Source organism: Cervus canadensis, chromosome 10 (assembly GCF_019320065.1).
Source record: "Cervus canadensis isolate Bull #8, Minnesota chromosome 10, ASM1932006v1, whole genome shotgun sequence".
Lineage (NCBI taxonomy): Eukaryota > Metazoa > Chordata > Mammalia > Artiodactyla > Cervidae > Cervus > Cervus canadensis.
Genome location: NC_057395.1, coordinates 39,622,994 through 39,644,876, shown reverse-complemented (window position 1 = coordinate 39,644,876; position 21,883 = coordinate 39,622,994). Strand labels below are relative to the sequence as shown.

The 21,883-nt window shown below is 42.8% G+C and overlaps 1 protein-coding gene across 1 annotated transcript in view; it reads right to left on the bottom strand.

Annotated features, from left to right (window-relative positions):
• Positions 1-1,374: 1,374 nt before the first annotated feature.
• Positions 1,375-21,883, bottom strand: part of DSTN (destrin, actin depolymerizing factor) — a 27,132-nt gene continuing 6,623 nt past the window's right edge. The window contains exons 2-4 of the mRNA XM_043479072.1: positions 7,069-7,376; positions 4,461-4,537; positions 1,375-2,587 (exon numbers count right to left, since the gene is read on the bottom strand). Coding sequence (XP_043335007.1) covers positions 2,478-2,587; positions 4,461-4,537; positions 7,069-7,376 — 495 coding nt within the window. The 3' untranslated portion in view covers positions 1,375-2,477. The remainder of the gene's footprint in view (positions 2,588-4,460; positions 4,538-7,068; positions 7,377-21,883) is intronic.

The window sequence follows — 21,883 nt, the reverse complement described above, 5'->3', positions numbered from 1 at the left end:
GACTTTACAAATAAATAACTCATCAGGTGTGATGAGAACAAATTAGGGGAAGAAGAAAAAGAGAGACCCGAGTGCTGTGTGACCTTGGACAAGTTACTTTACCTCTCTGGACTGGCTGAGGCACTGGCTCAGTAAGTCCCCTTCCAATGCCCCTCCCCACCCATGTAGTGACCCTTCTTCCAGCCCCAGCCCAGCTGGAACTTGGTCTGGAGATGGCTTCCACGTTTTGAAAATACCCCAAATCATGACAAATCAACATGTCTGTCCTCAGGCGCATCCAGGCTCTGAGAGCTCAAGGACAACCTGGTAAAGAGCGGAAGCCACACATGTGCGCATGGACCAGCCGTACTCTGAGCGGTGAGGGACTCTAGGAAAGGAACCCACCCGACCAAGCCCCATCTTTCCACCTGAGTCACCGTATTCATGGTTTTCTCTGAGATTAATATTCTCGGAATAACTTCATAGCCCAGCACTAAATGTCTGTTAGCAGTGGTGGTTGCTGCTGCTGCTTCCTCGGGGCAGAAGAGCAGTCATTCAATGAACCCTGAGGCAGCTATCCACCCACTCTTCTGCAATGTGTGAACACCTGTAGAAGTGTAAATGTGCTGGAAGCAGAGAATTCCTGCAGTTTTATTCCTCACCAGGGTCAGCTGAGGTCTAAGATGCTCATTTTGCAACAGAGTTACCTGTAGTGCTGGTGAGGGAGAGTCTAGGGCCCCAACCTCAGGAATCCAGAAGCTCCCTGGCAGATAAGTGACCATTAGCATTTCCCAATTTCTGGAGCTGAGTGCCTGGAGCTATTTACATGTCACACCCCCCGGGCACTGCTCAAAACCTTCCCCACAGCACCCCACACACATCTGCACAGAGGCAGGTGCTCATGCAAGGAGCTCCACACGTCACAAGGTGAAACCACAGAGAAGACTGTCTCCTCCTGAACCTGCTGGCTCTGCCTACAAGGCTGATTCTTCACCAGAGCCATCTGGGGCCTGCAGCGCTTCTCAGGCATCTGTCAATACAGTCACTGAGAACGCTGCTTTGCAGTAGAGAAATTCAGGATGAAAGAATGACAAGCAGCCTGTATGTAACCAGTAGCCAGCACAGTTTTCTAGAGAATCTGGAAAGAAGTATTTTGATCAAAGCATAACCTTTTTTGGCTAATGAGAGAGGAGATAATAGCTTGGCATTTAGATAAACATTTGGAATAAGAGAACGACTTCCCAATATATACCAACCTTTTCATTCAATCAGAGGAAGAGGGAGCTGTGATCTTAACTGTATTTGTCTGAAATAGCCAAACCTCCACACCTAACCACACATGTGGAAGGCAAAATCCTTTATTCCCAAGTCACGCATGAATAATTACACAGGAGAGAAGTTAAAAATGCTTCCTTTATTACATAAAGCCAGTACTGCTACTTCTAAATTCCACTGTTTGTGCATCTCTAGGTTGTTCAGTGATGTGTTCAGTTGCCTGTGATGTGAAGGACAGTCACTTCCAGGGGTGCTCAGCGTGGCTTCCTGTGTTGTCCATCATACCTGCTCCCCACTGCATGTACAGTTGCAAGCTACTCTAGGAGAGGAAGATGTTCTCCCAGGCCCTAGAGTAAAAGTAACATTCTTTCATATTTTATTATACCAGAAGCAACAAAGTTCTGAAGGAGACACAATTAGTTAAAGACAGCATGGTGTCGCAGTCTGTCAATACACCACCCTCACCGTTTTCATTAACAAAGTGGGTTACGCTGGAGCCCAGATCTGCTTTACAATTCGCTGTTACAAGACGGTGCACATTCTCCTGATTTCCAGGGTGAAAGGCTAATCTCAGAACAGCCTCCTGACCAGACCTTTGAGTAGGCGGCCCCAGGTGTGGAAGCAGCTTCCTCTGCCAACTGTGGGCTGCGACAGTGCTCTGCAAGGTCAGCGCTGGTTCGAAGCCTACGCCTTTCAAGGCAGTCTCCACCACACATCCAGTAGAATCACCAAGCTAGTACTTTAGTGCTGTTACATGTTGTGAGTAGAACTATTTTCCATTATTCAGTTTAGCTCAACAGAATAAAGAAATTTGGGCCAAAATTACCACCAGATTATGACCAAATCTCTAAGCAAAAAAGAAAGTAAACAACTGCTGAGGTTAACAAAGATGCAGTAATTCTCTTCATGTGGCCTTCTACTGGTTTGTGAACTGCACTATTAAATATTAAAAATCATGAGCTTTAACAAAAATGTTTATAACAAACCAACTCATCCAAACAGGCATTTGGCCAGTAAGAAGTTAATTTCACACCAATAAAGTTTTAGAGTGTAGATTTATTTAGGGCCATTTGCACATGTTCATAGAATAGTTTATCCCCACAAATGACAAGAGAGCTCCCCTTCAGTGAGTCCCTAGCCTAAACATTGTCTGCTTTACTTATACATAGCAAGAGGATAACATTAAACACGGAAGCTTTCGATTTGTGGCACCAGATGATGGTCTACACGGGGCATCCTTCAAAAGCTACAATTAGGGATCCACCTAGCTTTTCAGCAATACAAGCCCGATTGAGGTCTTCTGGCCCATTTGCTTGACATTCATGTTTTATGCCTAGGGAGGAAAGACAGTTATGTTTAGTTATGGCAGGAGTTTACCTATTTAACATAGCAAACCATTTTAAAAGGCCGGTTCAAACAGGGGTGGGACAGCTGTGGCAGAGCAAACCGCGGATGAGTACACGGTGATGAGTCATCTGAAACCACGGGCACCGACGAGAGAGACTCGTACGAACTAGTGCTGACAAAGAGGCCAGACCTAGTAGTACACATTCTAGACGCTTCCACTCACACAACAAAATCAGCCAGAATTACTCTACACTGTTAGGAGCAGGGGGCTGGTGTCCCTGGCAGGGAGAAGGGAGGGGCAGCAGTGAGGCTCGGGTGCTGGTCATCAGATCAGGAAACAAACATGCTTCATGTACACTTTCTATAGGTAAGCTGTTGTCAACAAAAAAGTTAAAAAGCAGGAGCAGGAATCCTTTTTCTTGGCTTTTGAAATTACGTAAATACATGAATTCGATACTGTGATTCAGTCGGCTGGACTGAGGAGTAAGGCACAAAGGGGATCATTCTGCACAGAAAGCAGCCCTCCCTCCGGTGGCTCCACACCCCGCATCCGGGCAGCTCTCAGAGACGGCCTAGTGACGGCCCTCTCAGGAGGACAACACACGGCCCAAGGGGTCCCGTGATGCGGGCGTGTATAGCAGAGGCACTGGAGATGGCTGCTCGCTTCTCAACAGCTGCCTTGTTTCCTGGTTTTCCGTAATTTCGAGACTGTTTCTTGAGCTGCTGGAAGCACAGTGGGGCAGCTTCTAGACCACGCGGGACCACCGGGAGAAAGCCAGTGACGCTTTCGCTGGGGAGAAGGGCAGGAGGGGGATGCCTCGCGTGTCACCAGAGCGCGTCCAAGGAGCAGCTCCTCTCTGGGAGGGCAACATGGAGCTGGGACACACCCCACACCAAACAAGCACATGCGGAGCTGGGCAGGGACACAATGAGGCAGCACCAGGTTTCAGGGAAGGAAGCGAGAATTTTGTTTTTCCACGTAAAACAAGCTAAGGCAAATCTGCTCTACTGCAAGAATATAAAATCAATAAAATCAGTCACAGTGAAACCAAATGAACATGACCCTGAGCCAAGCCCTTGTGACCTTGGCTCTCCCAGCAGTTTGGAGCCAGTCACAGCAGGAAGGCGAGCGCCTTCCCACTCTCAGCTGGGAGGACCCAGGCCCACAGAGGTTATGCGGTCTGGGCCGAGCCACACAGCAGTTAGACGACAAGCTTAGCCCTCGTGGGGCCGCGGGCACCGGCCCCACGCTCTGTCCATCATACCAGCGTCTTCTCCTGGCTGGAGGTAGCAAGTAGGTCCAGGCCGTCTTCTCAGGATCCCCGTGACCTAGCAGCAAGTCACATATAACAGGCCAGCCCTGGCCAGACTGAGGCCATTCTCCTTTGGACACAGGTGAGTCAATAACCTAAAAATCATACCATTCCAAAGAAAAGCCAGCAATAAGAGCATCCCTTCCCACTTATGATCACGTGCTTTTTGCTACTTGGCTACGTTCAGAGGCAACAGCAGATTTATCACTTAATATGACCGATGTAAACCAATTTGTCTCCACCTGCCCTGAGAGAAACTTGGCAGTGTCTGAAACTAGTTTCAAACCAGACTGAACAAGCCACACACACACACACACACACACAATGTTGAGAGGGCAGAGTATCAGGCACAGGCCTCCCGGCCCATGGACCTGCAGGAGGCAGAGACATGCTGAGAGCCGGCTCTGCCTCCGGGTTTCCTGAGAACAAGCAGTGCCCTTCGCTCTGTGTGGAGGTTTGCCAAGGAGACGAGGCGCCGCTCTGAAACGAAGCCCCACTCCTTGGCTTGCCACACCCCTAGCACCCCTGGCGGAGGCTAGACCTTACCTTGGAACTTCTTTTTGATGGCATCCTTGGAGCTCGCGTAGATCATTTTACTCTTCAGAGGAGCTAGTTCTGGTGCCCTGGAGAGGAGAGGGGCCCAAAAAGAAGAAAATCAGTTTAGAGAAAGCACAACTAACATCGTGTTACACATCTGCATCAGATGAGGGAGGGCCCTCAACCTCCTGGGAGAACTTTTCTAACTGCATAGCTTTATAGATCCTCTCCTCCGAGACTGTGCTGGACGCGCACACATAGAGCAACTTGCGTTGACCAAGGGAAAAAGTCACGGACCAACGATCAGATTCAGTTAATGGGGCGAAAATAAACCACTCTTGATAACTCACTGTATTATCAATTGTCTTCTTGAAAATAACTTTTTATTATTTGTATCAATAAAGGACTGAGTTCAGGCTAATAACCACCATCTTCGTGAGAGGTTTTATAATAATTTCTGGTGGGAAAAACTTTCAAAATACAGGAAAGTACAGACAATAATCTGTAAATCAAGTATCCGCCATCTAGAATTAAGAAATGCTCCCAGTTTTTGCTTCAGGTTGTTTTCGGGAGAAGAATATAAGTGAAGTCCAAGCCCCCGCACTGCCCTCCCAGCCAGTCTCACACCCAGGTCCACTCCAGCAGCAAATTCTGACCTTGTGCACCTGTTTTCCATCTTGGTCTAGCGTCACAAAACACAGCACAAAGATTTCTTTTTCTAAGCTTAATGGAAGTTCAGCGATAATGATGTCTTGTTAATATTACTATTATGTTATATTCACAAACTTTTCAGTGCCTGCCCTTCTTGAAAAAATACGGCATAACGCTTTACCACATTCTTTAGCAGCAATACTGAAAAGTAACTGATATATTAACAATGCACAGAAAAATCTCATCTACTCAAACTGCACATCCACACATGCATATTTCTCACTGCACCACCGAACCTCAGGCCCGCCTGCACTCCACACCATGACACCAAACGGTAAAAGGAGTGTGGTTAAATACTTTTAAGCACTTAACAACTCCATTAGTGGCCACATTTCCAGGACATCAACAGTCATGAGCACCGTGGACCTGTGTGGCCTCCACCTAGTCTGCCGCCTGCCAACAGCAGGCAAAGTCTGTTCTTGGGACCAAGATGTGCATTCCTCCCAACTCTAAGGTCCAAGGAGGGTGGCAAGGCCACAACACGGACATCAGATGCATGAGCTACAAAATTAAGTGGGTACTTTTCTTATGTAAAATAGGTCAGGGACAAAAAAAGCTTTAGCTGTTCTCATTTTACTCTAACCAGATCTTTAAAATACTTTAAGAGCCATTCCCTGGGCCCTAAACAGAGCCTTTTACAGGAAACTCCTAAAATGAAGTTTTATCTTTTAAAAAGTAACAATGCAAAATAAAGCACAGCACTAACATTGGAATTTTCTCTTCTTCATTCCTTTATTTTCCAAATGTTCTTTAATAAGGATGTATCATTTTCTTAATGGGGGGGAAAAAGGGTAAACACAGGATAAAAATAGTGCAAATGAAGGAAACAGTCACCAATTTAAAAGCTTAAACTTTTACCTGCCGTATCTGCAGCTCAGAGTAAATTCCAGAGGGGCCAGGGCTCTCCCTGCTTTTTTCACAGTTACTTTCCCAGCCCTAACACAACACCTGGCATGTAGCAGAAGAGTTTAACAGATGCACTTTCATTCAACATGCTTGGTTTTAACACTCAGTATTATCTTTAAGCATGTGTCTGTGGCTACCAGGCCTGCTCCACAGTAAGAGCCCAATATGACCTCATGTCATCTCTACGATGACCCCAAGGCATCTCTGCGACCCCACAGCATCTTTGCTTCCCCAGGTGCAGCCAAGGGCCGCAGTGGACTAGGGGTGGCCTAGAGTCACATTCCTTGAAACCAGAATGCTCTACCAGTTCCCTGGCACACAGCTAAGAGATAAACCCCTGCCTGCCTTGCCCAGCTCAGGCCAAAGGATCCAGAGGACCCACAGGGCCCACCCCCACCCCGCCCCCAAATCACAGGCCATTACCACCTGCCCCATCCCCCTTAGAAGCTGGAGAAGATTCTATGTGGCAATTCCATATCATGGGATGTATGGTAATATGATTAAGTGAGAATCAGGGTGACTTCCAAGTCAAACTTAATCTCAAGTATGAACTTACTTGAAAAGACCAGAATAATTTAAACAGCCTTTCAAGAAAAAGGCCATGTAAATGGCTTTACAGCTCCTTCTCACTGTGTAAAGCAGCACTGTTGCCAGAGCTCTCTGCAGTGATGGGAATGTTATGTCTCACTGCTGCCTAAGGAGGCGGCCACTCATCACATGTGACTACTGGGTATCTGAAATGTGGCGACTCAAACTAAAGACGAACTTCTGATTTTGTTTCACGTCAATAACCCCAAGCGACCAGCGGCTACCCTCCTGGAAAGTGGATGAAGAACAAATTACAATCGGAGATGACGACCGCACACATTTCAAAAGTACAAAATCAATCAGGGAGAGGGCTGGCTCTGGGCACAGCATGTTGAAGACTCTGCAGAGGAGCTAAGCTGACAAGAGATTAACTCTGAGTTTATGGAAGCTTGATATTTTTAACGATGCTTACCACAGGAAAAACATCAACTCCTCTTTTCTGGATTCCTTTGTTTCAAAGCTTGCATCATACAGAGCATAGCGACAATCTTTTTCAGGAAGCATCCCCACGAAATGCTTGAAAGGATCGGTTATGGTGACACCAACATCTCCCACCAAGATCTCTTTGCCTTCCTCCACGATGATGCACTTTTTGTCTGCACTGAGACAGAAGATGACAGCCTTCTTTCTTTTCTTGATTTCTTCTGGCGTGGAGCACTTCCGAACTTTCATATCATAAAAAATGCGACATACTTCGTCGGCAACTTGCACTCCTGAGGCCTAGAGTGAGAAAAAAAGATCATAAAGGGGTACAACTTTTATCACGCCAAATAAAAAACACTATGACTTCTGCTTATAGACTGGTATGCACTTACATGTCATCTACTAGGAAGACTAGAAAATCTGAGCTGCAAATACTAATCTCAGTCATTAAACTTTAAAAAGATGACATGTACAAAGCCGTTCACATTACATGGGAGTAAGGGAAGATTTGGCCACAGCGGCTCCTCTGACCCTAGAACCTGGAAGACAGAGCTTCCTGGGGTGCTGGACTAGTTTCTTCTCACAGAGGTTGCTCAGAGCCCACAGAGCCCAGACTGTGGGTAGTTATCTCTCCAGTTCAGGTGTTAACACCCCCTCCCAAATTCTTTTCATAAAGAATAACAGATGGTCAGAGTGGCTGAGTTGGGAAAACTCCACTTCTACAGCATACCCTTTGCTAATAAAAGAATATTTAAAAGGTTTTTGTTCTATTCACATGTCAAAATTATGATTAATATCCAGTAATGTATCAGTCACACACCTTTAAAATTTCACTTAAAAAATCACCAAGTTTTAAATTAAAATTAGAATAAGTAAGATTGCTGAGAGACTAGACCTTAACTATTTCCACCACAAGTAAAGAAATATTTATGTGATGTGATAAAAGTATTAGCTAACTAACAGTGGTAACCGTATTGCAATACATAAACGTATCAAAAATCAACACCCTGTAAGCCCTAAGCTTACAGGTTACATGTCAATTTTATCTTAATTAAAAGTAGATATTCACTGCTATAACAAAGAGGATAGCTTAATTCAGGATTATACTGACCAGAAAAAAACAAAACCTTTTATCATATTATACTTGCTAGCCCCAAATGAAGAAGTGGTCACACAAGATGTTGGTAACAGAAGATCTAAAACTAGGTTTTGATCTTTTCATCTTAAGGAATGTGCTATTCTCATTAACTTTATTTACAATTTTTTTATGCTTCATTAACTACTTTGGTTCTCATGTTAGCTTTTCTAAAACAAGAACTGTAAACTTAATGGAATTTTAACTACTGAACAATACCAATTGTTAATGATACCCAAAATTAACATCAAATTTTTTAAGAAATTAAAATGCACATGAGATGAAAAAATAATCTGCACACTAGGAAAAAATATTTGCAAATCATACATCCAGTAAGAAATTTGTATCTAGAATATAAAAAGAAACCTTATAACTACAGTAAAAAAGAAAAAAAGACAACCCAATTTAAAAACGGGCAAGTGATCTGAATAGACATTTCTTTAAAGAAAAATTTAAAAATGGCCAAGAAGCACCTGGAAAAAATACTCAACGTTACTAGTCATTAGGAAAGTGCATCATCAAAACCATAATGAAAAAATACTGCACACATACTAGGATGGCTGTTAACAAAAAAGATGACAATGACAAATCTTGGTGAGGCTGTTGAGAAAACAGGGCCCTTAAACATTGCTGAAAGAACCTGTCAAACAGCAGATGCTTCAGAAAACCATCTTGCAGTTCCTCAAAACGTTAAACATGGAGTTAACACCCAGCAATGCCACTCCTAGTTGTATATATAAAGGAAATGAATGCCCATACAAAAATCTGTACCTGCAAGTTCATGGCAGCATTATTCCTAACAGCCAAAACGTAGAAAGAACCCAATGTTTATCAGCTGGTGAACAGATAAACAAAACGTGGCATATCCATACAATAGAATATCACGCACCATAACAATGAGATGTTGTTGACACCTGCTACACTTCAAATGAACCTTGAAAAACATTATGTTAAGTGAAAGACTGAATTAGGGTGCTGGAGAAGACTCTTGAGAGTCCCTTGGACACCAAGGAGATCAAACTAATTAGTCCTAAAGGAAATCAATCCTGAATATTCATTGGAAGGACTGATGTTAAAGCTCCAATACTTTGGCCCCCCTGATGTGAAGAGTCGACTCACTGGAAAAGACCCTGATGCTGGGAAAGACTGAGGGCAGGAGAAGGGGGCGACAGAGGATGAGATGGTTGGATGGCATCTCTGACTCCATAGACATGAGTTTGAGGCAAATTCCCGGAGATAGTGAAGGACAGGGAAGCCTGGCATGATGCAGTCCATGGGGTCGCAAAGAATCAGACACGGCTGAGCAAATGAACAAGTGAAAGACCAGAGATGTGAGAGGCCACATATCTCACAATTCTATTTTCGTAAAACGTTCAGAGCAGGCAAATCCATGGACAGTAGATGAGTGGTTTTCAGTGGCTAAGAGGAGAGGGAATGGAGAATGACTACGGAGCCTCTTTCTGTAGAGAAAGAATGTTCTGGAATTTGACAGTGGTGATGGATGCACAACTCTGGAGATAAACTGAAAATCAGTGAATTGTACTTTATGATCTATGAACTGAATCTCAATAAAGCTGTTGCTTAAAACTGCATGTAAGAATTCTGGAGGTTAAAATACACAAAGATCCTAGCAGTTACTTAGTATTAAGGTAACTAGGCCATTTAATCATTCATTCATTTTAAGAGTCGGGCATGGCTGAGCAACAGAACCACAATTCCACCTAATCGAATCCACATCCAATCACTAAAGTTAAGGTGTTAGTCGCTCAGTTGTGTCCCACACTTTGTGGCCCCATGGGCTGTAGCCCACCAAGCTCTTCTGTCCATGAGATTCTCCTGGTAAGAATACTGAAGTGAGTAGCCATTTCCCTCTTCAGGGGATCTTCCCAATTTAGGGATCGAACCCAGGTCTCCTGAATCGCAGGTGGATTCTTTACTGTCTGAGCCACCTGGGAAGCCATAATTCACCTCAATCCCACCTGATCTAATCCAAATCTAACCATACTCACTTCAATCCTAACTAATCTGATCCACATAGACACAGAAAACTAAGGCTAGAAAATTACCTCAAAAGTTGCACAGTATCACTTTCCCACTTCTAAAAGATACTTTCTTAAACCTTCTGTTACTGCTTTAGGAGAAATATTGTCCCAGTCGTCACAGTCATCTATGTAAAGCAAGTTTAAGAATCTTTATTTTGATTTTTTACCCTTCTCTGCCTCATTCACTCTTTATACCTCAGATCAATTCTCTAAAACCAAGCTGAGTTAAAACCACTACCACATACTTCCATGTGTCTCTAGCCCATGACACTCACTACAGTCCCAAGTCTTGTCTGTAGGATTATTTGACTGTCTCCCCCAAAGGGGTGGTAAGTGCCTTAACACTCTTAAGTCTGTCTTGTTCACTTTTATATTCCCTTGAAATCAAAGATGAATCAGATTCTCAAGTGCGTGCGCTGGTGGAGAAGACGAAGACAGGGGAAAACACACATTATTCCTTGATAAACTCCAACAGAAGAGGGTTTACAGGAGGCAAACTGGGGGTGGGGTGGGGATGCAGCTAAGTCACGGAGAGTTTCCACTCTTCCGTGAGTCACTCTTTCTGAGGGACTGGAAGGATGAAAAGACAGTTCCTGACTAACAGGACCCAGCGTGCACAACACGAGAAGAGGGAACTGAGATGGGGATGGGGCGGGGGGAGGAGGGAGGCACTGGATATTTTTAACATAAAGTAAAGGTGACCAGAGTTGTGCTTTTGGAAAATAATGAAATGACACATAAGACAATGGAGCAGGAAGAGAACTGTGGCAAGACCATCACCTGAAAGGCTGATTCTGTCAGCAAGGCAAGAGCTGACGAAGCCCTTATCAGGGAAAGGGGAAGAGCACACAGAGGGTAGGCGGACACGGTGAAGGTGACAGTCACCTGTGCACCACACCCCGGCTGGGGAGGGAGGATGGGAAGGAGTGGGTCAGAATCAAGTGTTTAGTCATCAGGAGGCTGACTAACATCACGAAACACTCATCTTTTCTAACCTTCCCATTGGGGTGGCTTTAGAGACTTTGACGTTATAGAAGTACAATCTCTTTGTGATGAGTTAATGCTGTAACACCAACTTTTGCCCTGGAAAGAAATTTAAAAAATGCACAAGGCAACATGCTTATTAGATTCAATTGTAATGAACCAAATATGCTTCAATGTGTTAGACCTTGGTTTACTTAGCATATACTTGGAATATATTTGGTATGGAAGATTAAACAACTGGTCCCTAGACCGCTGATAATGACTCTTATGAAGCTGAATTAAAACAAAAACCGCAAGGGCTGACTGAGAAGGCAAGGGACCCGCTCCTCCAGCCCAGCTGGCTCTGTCTGTGCCCCCCACGGGCTCGGGGCACCAGCAGGGCTCTTCTTCCACCTTCCATAAGCAGGTAACGAGGAGCCAACTGCAAAGCTGGGGTAAAGACTGGTGGGATGGAAAAAAGGAAAACTAATCCTTAAGTAACTATAGTTTACAAACTTTTTAGAGGCCATAAGAAGCTAACTTGAAATTAAAGCACCAGAATTACGAGAGCAAAAGCTCCACCCAAGCTTTCCCATGAACGAGCTGCATCACTTCGGGTGTGTCATTTAACATCTCCCAAGTAAATGAGTTCCTTCAGCTGACTTATTTAGGGGCGAGCACCAGATCAGTATCACCTGGGGATCCTGTTAAAATGCAGATTGTGCAGATTCTGATTCAGAGTATCTGGGGCAGACTCAGATTCTTACATGTCCAATAAACTCCAGGCAAAGATCGCTACACTGCTGCTTTAAGTTTCAAGAAACATGATAAAATCTTAGCACTCATTGCTATTTTACTTCTCTGCTTACAAGTTTAATTTTTATAATGAATGAAGCAGTAGAGATAAGAGTACATTATAAAAACTAATAGGCCCAAAGTCAAAGCATTTTAGGGGACACAGTCTCCTCGTAAAGCCTAAACGGGTGTTAACCCCTTTAGGGGGTTTACATGTCAACACCATGTCAACATGGTGTTTCAAATAGAAGACACAGCAGTAAAGAAAAGAAGCCAATTATTCTGAAACATGGTTCATTTATCATAATGATTAAGAATTCCTGTGAGTAGTAAGTCCTGTGGATTTGTTACCACAAAAAAACATTACAAGGAATCTTCAAAACAGGTGTAACCCTGATACACACAATCACTTGTTCACTGTGTTTTTACCTAACAGAAAAGACCCTCTTCCATAAGTAGCAGTTTTCAGTATTTTTCTAAAATGTTAATTATTAACATAGTAACTGCTCAGCTGTAAAACAAACAAACAAAAGGTTTTTTTTTTAAAGGAAAACCAAGCTCAGTTGGGATTCTAAATTAATTTCTAGGGACTTCTCTGGTAGTCCAGCGGTTAAGACACCGTGCTTCCGCTGCAGGGGGTACCGGTTCGATCCCTGGATGGGGAACTTAAGATGCCACATGCTGTCCAGCATGGCCAAAAAAGAAAAAAGAAAATTTATTTCTAGAGAGTTATTTATATTCAGCTGCAAAGTTTTAACAAGAAAGACCTTTAAAGGATATTCTGAAATAGGACCAAAATCTGCTGCAGTTAGGAAAGAAAATCTTGAGAGCAAAAATAGATCTGCTATTACAACAAGAGCCTTGTGATTACCTTAAAAAGATATGTTATCCACGATTTGAGTTTCTCTCTGTTCTGTACTAGTGACCACTGGAGAATTAGCAGTTGCTCTCAGAACTCCACCCCCATGTCAAACAGTTGCTGTTAAATGATTACTTCACTGTATTTTATCTCATGTGGCTACCAGTTTTAACTTGTTATTGAAGCATGGGAGTGCTTATCCCGCTAGGCTCCTCTGTACATGGGGATTCTCCAGGCAAGGATATCGGAATGGCTTGCCATGCCCGCCTCCAGAGGATCTTCCCAACCCAGGGATCAAACCCAGGTCTCCTGCATTGCAGGTGGATACTTTACTGTCTGAAATGGATCTCAAACCTGAGTCATCTCTAGAAGAGCTTCTGTAAAACACTGATTCAGAGACCAGATGAATGCATGGAGGCACTGCCTTTTATACTCAACACCCACTCAGTGTACAACTTCTTTTTAAAAACTTATCCTCACTAACAGAGAGGGAAGGAAAAGCTACAAAGACCATGAAACACGGGGTATTTTAAAGTTGCAGATGAGTGAACACACTTAAAACATCAACTCTCTCCATTCTAGTGGAAGGGTGGTTAAGCTTTGAAAGAAGCTCAAGTTTCTGATTCAATTACTGTAAACAACTGAACCAGCTAAGATGTGATGGTTCATAGCAGCCCATCTTCCCCCAAAATCACAGTGGTCTATGCCTACACCACCAAACGCAAGGAGGATGCCTGACTGGCTCCGAACTTGATGTCAGCTATACCTAACAAAGCCCTCATTGGAGAAAACAGGAATAGAAGCTACTGTCTTACCTCAGAAAATTATTATATTTTAAAGAATTATTTCTCTAAGCTGAGAGAGTCTGAAATATTTGAAAGTAGGACATTGCATAGCAGACAAATAAATTTCAAATTTACAAACACCTGGCAGAAAAAAAGCATTAATTATGTCCTTTCTCAACCTGCCAACTCTTAACACCCAGCATAACTGCTAATCAAAGAAATCGAGGAGTTTAAGACTGGGTTCACAAATATCCTTTACCTACACTATCCTTGCACACGGGCCAAGAGAAACAGAAAATTACTGACTATAAAATATTTAGGCTTCTGGCTACTACAATCAGTGCCTCAGAGCAATAATGTTGAGATAACACATGAGAGTGACAAGTATATCAGGGACATTTTTACATGTAAGGTTTAAGAGCCTCACAGATTCTGGGTCAAAAAGGGTGCTAAACACATACATCACCCTCCCTACCAAAATGCCACTGAACGTTCAAATAAATATGAATGAAAGTCTGAGAAGCATTTAGGTCCCCAGGTCTCCTGAACGCCACTCTGCCGCCACCCCACATCCCAGGAATTCTGGCAAGGGTCAACAGAAGAGTCCTTCTGGCTCAGTTATCACGCTGAAAACAGGCAAAGAGGTGGCCATGTGTAGGTGTCACTCTACCACCAGGCCCTGAAGCCTGACCACGCATCTCTAACTCTGCAGTCCACTGTTCCAGAGAGCCGTGCTGAGCCACAGCACCTTCTGTGATGACACAAACATTCTCCACCTGCACTGTTCAACGCAGCAGCCACTAACACATGGGGTGACTGAGCAGGTGAACTATGGCTGATGCAACTGAGGACTTTAAATAGCTTAATATAAAACAACACACAAAAAATTAACTCAATACGTACTAAAATAGTATATTTTGGGTAAACAAATTTATAAAGCCTATTATGTCATTTTCTGTCTTGGAAAAACAGTACACTATTTAGCTTTAGGGATGCCTCGTGTCATCAGGAACCTCAGTTACGGTACTAGGCAGTAAAAGAATGCCTCCAAGGGTCAGGATTTCAACTGGAGTTTAATAAGTATAGCCAACTGCTGCTGGAAGTGAGGAGGCAATCTTGGGGGTGAATTCAGATAATAGACTCTTCGGGGGGGGGGGGGGGGAATTCCATGTGTTAATTTGGAAAAAGTCAAAACAACCAGATAGTTTAAAACTTATAAAACTGACCTACAGCAGTGAACCAAAATTCAAAGTGATGACAACCTGGACCTATGGGGTGAGCTAACAGTTTCTGTCCTACAGTCTGTCCCTGCCCAGTAAGTATAGATCAGACCAGCAAACACACAGCATGCTCTATCCCTTGATAAGTCCAAACTGTCCGGAGCTGCTGAGGATGGTTTTATAGCTTGTGCCTTGTTCAAGGGGGCCTGACCAAGGGCACAAGAAGGAGCTAATTAAGTTCCTGCCCCACTAGCCAAGATAGGTATGTGCCCGCAGGACCTCGATGTAGGAGAGCCTGTCTCCCAAGGCCACACCACCCCAAGGGATGGCCACTCTGTCATTTAAACAGTCACTACACAGACTACCAGTGATCCAGAAAATGTTCCAAGTTAACTCCCTGCCCTAACTCACTGGTTCATTCCCACAAACCATGGCGACCAAACAGCATTAAATTGACAGCCAATTTCCACTTGTAGAAGTCCTTCTTCACCTCACAGCAAAACACAGACCATGTCCTTGAGAGAGTCTATGCAGATCAAACAGCAACTCAACCAGCTATATGGTAAAGCTCAGAGGTACACAAAAATGATTTTATGGATACACCTTACTTAGTTGGGGGAAAAAAAAAACTCTCCTTCAAAAACCTACATTCTCTGAACCACCAGCCATAACCCCACCAGAAGAAAAACAAATCTTACAGAAAAATTATTTCAACATCCAAAGTAGACTAGACATAATAAAAGCCCAGTTGCTAAAAAATAATCTCTCTTACTCAGATTGCCTGCAATCATACAGACAATCTGACTAGGTTTAACAGGTTCCTCACCCCACCTGGGAGGCAGGGAGTCAGAAAGGGTGGGGAGGAACAGTAACAAACCGGACAGAGAAATAAAACCTAACAAGAATAACAATAAAATAAAAAACAAACAAAAAATTTTAAAACAATAAAAAAACAGTAACAATAAACCTGACAGAGAAAATAAAAGTCCCCATGCCCCCCTCCTACCCACTCCCAAAATGTAGACAGAAAAACGGGAGGGGGAAACAGCAAGCAGCAGTGAGCACACTGGCAAAGTGCCCTAGGTCTTCCCTTTTCTCTTTCAAGCATCTGATTCCCTTCAGGATAAACCCACGCCATGCCAAGTCCTTTAGCCGTATCTTTCCAGTCTCCTTTCCCACTTCACCCTGACAGGTACCACGTAACCGTAGTCAGGCACAACTGTGACTCCCTGAATGCACCACACACACTAGTGGTGCTTGACTTTCCTCCTCTCCTCTGGCAAAGCCTCCAGGGCTCAGCTCAGGCATCTCCTCTGGGAAGGCAAGGCTTACCTGGTCCCTCAACCATCACCTGAACCCAAGGGACTCAAGGTTTCCATGTGCCAACGCAGAGGATGATCATTTCTAGCACAGCATTACCAAGGACGTGATCAACTTTCTCTAGACTGCACTCCTTAAGGGGAAGAACTAACTATTCTACCTAAGAAATATCATCCACTTGATTAGGTTCTGAAAAATGATTATTCCGTTTTCATGAAATGCCCTTCAAGATAATTCCCCCCATCATTTATAGCACAGTTCTGACACCAATGAAAAGACTGTATCTCAAAACTTTAGGGTCTCCTGAAGGGGGGGAAAAAAAGCAAAAAACTTGTAAGCAGAACTTCAGGGGTCCAATGAGACTCTTCACTCCCAACACAGGGAGTCGGGGTTCCACCCCTGGTCAGGGGTGCACCCCATGCTGCAACTTGGACCCGGTGCAGCCAAATAAATCATTTTTGTTTGAAATTTCCTTTAAAAAAAGGAATTTCCTTTCTAAATTTCCTTTTCCCTGGTGGCTCAGATGGTGAAGAGTCTGCCGGCAATGTGGGAGACCCAGGTTCGATCCCTGGGTTGGGAAGATCTGCTGGAGAAGGAAATGGCAACCCACTCCAGTACTCTTGCCTGGAAAATCCCATGGCTGGAGGAGCCTGGCGGGCTACAGTCTCTGGGGTTGCAGAGAGTCAAAGACGACTGAACGACTTCACTTTCACTTTAAAAACACTTCTAGCAATTTCTATCGATCTCCCTTAGACTGTTTTTTTCCTGATGAGACATGCTATTCTTGTCTTTTTCCTAAAGACACAAAACTTCAGTCCTCTGAATACTGTTTGCAAAAATTTATGTTTGTTTTTTAGGTTCCTCATAACTGATTGGCCAAAAAAAAAACTTTTAAAGAAGGAAAAATTTCACATTACTTCATTTTATAAGTGACGGCTCACCGTGTATCACATCAAGGATCCATGAAAGTACTTGTGAGACGGTGAAACTGAAAGATATTTGTTGTGCTATAATTGATAAACTGTGTTAATTTCAGATGTCCAGTACAATGTAATGATTCAGTATTTGTATACACTGTGAAACAGTCACCATAAGTGTGGTTAACTTCCATCAACATAAACTTACAATTTTCTTTCTTGTGATAAGAACTTTTAAGGATTTATTCTTTTAGCAACTTTCAAATATTCAGTAAGTATTATTAATTATAGTCTCCAAGCTGTTCATGACATCCTGGGGACACTGGAAGTTTGTGTCTTGAGATCACCTTCACCCATTTCGTTCACCATCCTCTCTGGCAACCATCAGCTTGTTCTCTTATCTGTGAGTGTGGGCTTTTTCTTTAGACTCCATATATAACTGAGATCATATGGTATTTGTCTTTCTCTGTTTGACTTACTTCACTTAGCTTGTTGCCTTCAAGCACCATCCATGTTGTTGCAAGTGATAAAACATTTTCTTTTTTATGGCTAAATAATATTACATTTATGTATTTATAAATGCACATATATATGCCACATTTTCTTTATCCATTCATCCATCAATGAACACAGGCAGCTTCTATGTCTTGTCTATTGTAAAGAATGCTGCAATGAACAAGGGCTTGCATACATCTTTTATTCCTTTGGATAAATACTCAGAAGTGGATCATATGGTAGTTCCTTTTGAACTTTTGGAGGAATCTCCACACTGATTTCCATAATGAAAAAAAGAAAAGAAAGAAAGAAAGTGAAGTCGTTCATTCGTGTCCAACTCTTTGTGACCCCAAGGACTATAACCTACCAGGTTCCTCCGTCCATGGGATTCTCCAGGCAAGAATACTGGAGTGGGTTGCCATTTCCTTCTTGAGGGAATCTTCCTGACCCAGGGATCTAACCCGCATGGCAGGCAGACGCTTTACAGTTTGAGCTACCAGGCAAGGCCGATTTCCATAATGACTGCACCAATTTACATTCCCATCAACAGTGCACAAGGATTCCCTTTTCTTCACATCCTCACCAACATCTGTTATTAACATTTCTTTCTTATAATTGATATTCTAATGTATATATGGTCAATTAATTTACCTCAAAAGAACCAAGAATATACAGTTGACCCTTGAATACCTTGGGAGTTAGGGGGCTCGACCCTCGATGCAGCTGAAAATAAGCATATAATTTTGCAGTCAGCCCTCTGAATCCGTGGTTTCACAGTGGTGGATGCAACCAACCACACGTTGTGTAGTACCGCAGCACAAATCTATAGAAAAAAATCCGCGCCTAAGTGGACCCAAACCTGTGCTATTCAAGGGTCACCTGTACAATGGGAAAGGACAGTGCTTTAACAAACGGTGCTGGGAAAAGGAGACAGTCATGTGCAACAGAATTTTACAACATAAGGAAAGTGACTCAAAAAATGGATTAAAGACTTGAATGTAAGATCTGAAATGGTGACTCTCCTAAAAGAAAACACAGATGGCATAGGTCTTGGTGATGATTATTTGGATCTGACTACAAGAACAAAAGCAACAAAAGCAAAAAATAAGTGGAACTATATCAATAAAGACACTTCTGCACAACAAAGGAGACCATCCAACTGAACTCCTGCGAGAAAATATTTGCAAATCATGTACCTTATAAGGGGTTAGTATATAAAATATGTAAAGAACTCACTCAAACAATTCAGGAACAACAAAAAACTCAATTAAAAAATGGGCAGAGGCTCTGAATACACGTTTTTTCAAAGACATACAAATGGCCAAGAGGCACATGAACAGGTGTTCAACATCAGGGAAACAAAACCACATGACTCGCCACCTTAACTCTGGTATCTTTATCAATGTCCTCTGCCTAACACATACACACAACCCCCCTCTACCAGAACTGTATTCCAAGTGCTGAGGTCAGTTCTGGGCATATAATTTCTCAAGTATTTAACGAATAAACTGTTGTTGTTGTAAACCTTGGGGCTTCCCTGGTGGCTCAGATGGTAGAGTCCGCCTGCTATGTGGGACACCTGGGTTCGATCTCTGGGTCAGGAAGATCTCCTAGAGGAGGGAATGGCAACCCACTCCAGTATTCTTGCCTGGAGAATCCCACGGACAGAGGAGCCTGGTGGGCTACAGTCCACAGGGTTGCTAAGAGCTGGATATAACTGAGCGACTAACACTTCCACTTCCATTGTAAACCTTGAGGGCCAAGAAGAACTGTTTCAATCTCCATTAATTACTTCAAGAAAAATATGAGTGGAAGACAAGATTTTTTATATTGAGAATCAAAGTCACCTGAAAAGTCGATCATAAAAAAAATGATCATGTATAATGATTCCAAGTAAAATAACATGAATTTAAGGAATACAATAAACAATTAAAAAGACATGTTTTAATGCACTCGCCCACTGTTTACATTTTATCTACAATTACTGAAGTATGCACTAGTGTAATCAGAATATAGAGAAATGAGACTATGAGTGTAATTTGGATCAAAAGTGGTTTAATGTTACTATTTTAGCCAATGCTGATAAGCAGCACTTTACCATGTGCCAGGCATGCTTTATTACATACAGACCTCACCCGGGATGCTGTGATGGCAGGTACCATTACCATCCCCATCTGGAAGCATGATGAACTGGAGACACAGCACAATCAGTCATGTGTCTAAGGTCTTATAGTTAATAAGTGGCAAGAGTCAAAACACCTAGACAGCCAGACCTGGTGTAGCCTCACAGCTATGATACAATACCCCTTCCCTGGGCTGCTGTAAGGATGAGTGAGATACAGTAACACAATGCCGGACACACAGTAAATACTAATAAGTTATCTGAGACAGCATTACTTCTTGTTCTTTCATTTGTTAAGCTTTCAAGTGCTTTTCTATGGTTCAGGATGCCTCAATGAGCATCAAATATCATTGTTTCATTTTTAAGAGACAGGAACTGGCACTGCTGAGGGGTTTCTGTATGCCAGAATTATTTCAAAGCTGCCACTCTGATAATACTTGCCTTATCTATCACAAAGGATTTTCACTATCAGACTCAAATTACATAATAGCAGTATACAAAGAAAAGGTACTTAAAACTCAATTTCCATTTTTTTTTTAAAGGTAAGGAAGAATAAAAAGTATAAAAATTGAAGCAATCCATCTCTATGGGATCCTGCCCCATCATAACGAAGAATGTCCTCTTGTTCCCTTTCATTCGGCAACATCTGCTGTGGGCCTACTAGCACACACTTCGTGCTATTGAAATACACAAATCCTACTGAAATACACAAATCCTATCTTACGGAGCTCAACAGTCCAGTTCCACAAAACATCTTACCAAGTAACATAAAACAGTGCAATCAGTAACAGTGCTATCTCAGCACAGTCATACGCAAACATGCAGAGAATTAACAAAAGTGCTGGTATCCACAGTAACTTCCCCTTACAAATTAAATAGACCAATCCACGAAGTCTGATGCTGGTCCATCAAGGTAGCCACTAACCACATGTGGTTTATTGAGTCCATTAAATGTGGCCAGTGTGGCGAGGAACTGCATTTCTAATTGTATTTTAATTAACTTAGGGACTTCCCTGGTGGCTCAGCCGGTAAGGAGTCTGTCTGCAATGCAGGAGACGTGGGTTCGATACCTGGGTCAGGAAGGTCCCCTGGAGAAGGAAATGGCAACCTACTCCAGTATTCTTGCCTGGAAAATCCCATGGACAGAGGAGCCTGGCAGGCTACAGTCCATGGGGTCGCAAAGAGTCAGACACAAATGAGTGACTTCACTTTTACTTTAACTAAAACTTTAAAATCAATTATCCATTCCAACTGCAGGAATCAACCTGCCTGACTTCAGACTCTACTACAAAGCCACAGTCATCAAGACAGTATGGTACTGGCACAAAGACAGAAATATAGATCAATGGAACAGAATAGAAAGCCCAGAGATAAATCCACGGACCTATGGACACCTTATCTTTGACAAAGGAGGAAGGATATTACATGGAAAAAAAAGACAACCTCTTTAACAAGTGGTGCTGGGAAAACTGGTCAACCACTTGTAAAAGAATGAAACTAGAACACTTTCTAACACCATACACAAAAATAAACTCAAAATGGATTAAAGATCTAAATGTAAGACCAGAAACTATAAAACTCCTAGAGGAGAACATAGGCAAAACACTCTCCGACATAAATCACAGCAAGATCCTCTATGACCCACCTCCCAGAATATTGGAAATAAAAGCAAAACTAAACAAATGGGACCTAATGAAACTTAAAAGCTTTTGCACTACAAAGGAAACTATAAGTAAGGTGAAAAGACAGCCCTCAGATTGGGAGAAAATAATAGCAAATGAAGCAACAAAGGATTAATCTCAAAAATATACAAGCAACTCCTGCAACTCAATTCCAGAAAAATAAATGACCCAATCAAAAAATGGGCCAAAGAACTAAACAGACATTTCTCCAAAGAAGACATACAGATGGCTAACAAACACATGAAAAGATGCTCAACATCACTCATTATCAGAGAAATGCAAATCAAAACCACAATGAGGTACCATTACTCGCCAGTCAGGATGGCTGCTATCCAAAAGTCCACAAGCAATAAATGCTGGAGAGGGTGTGGAGAAAAGGGAACCCTCTTACACTGTTGGTGGGAATGCAAACTAGTACAGCCACTATGGGAAACAGTGTGGAGATTTCTTAAAAAACTGGAAATAGAAC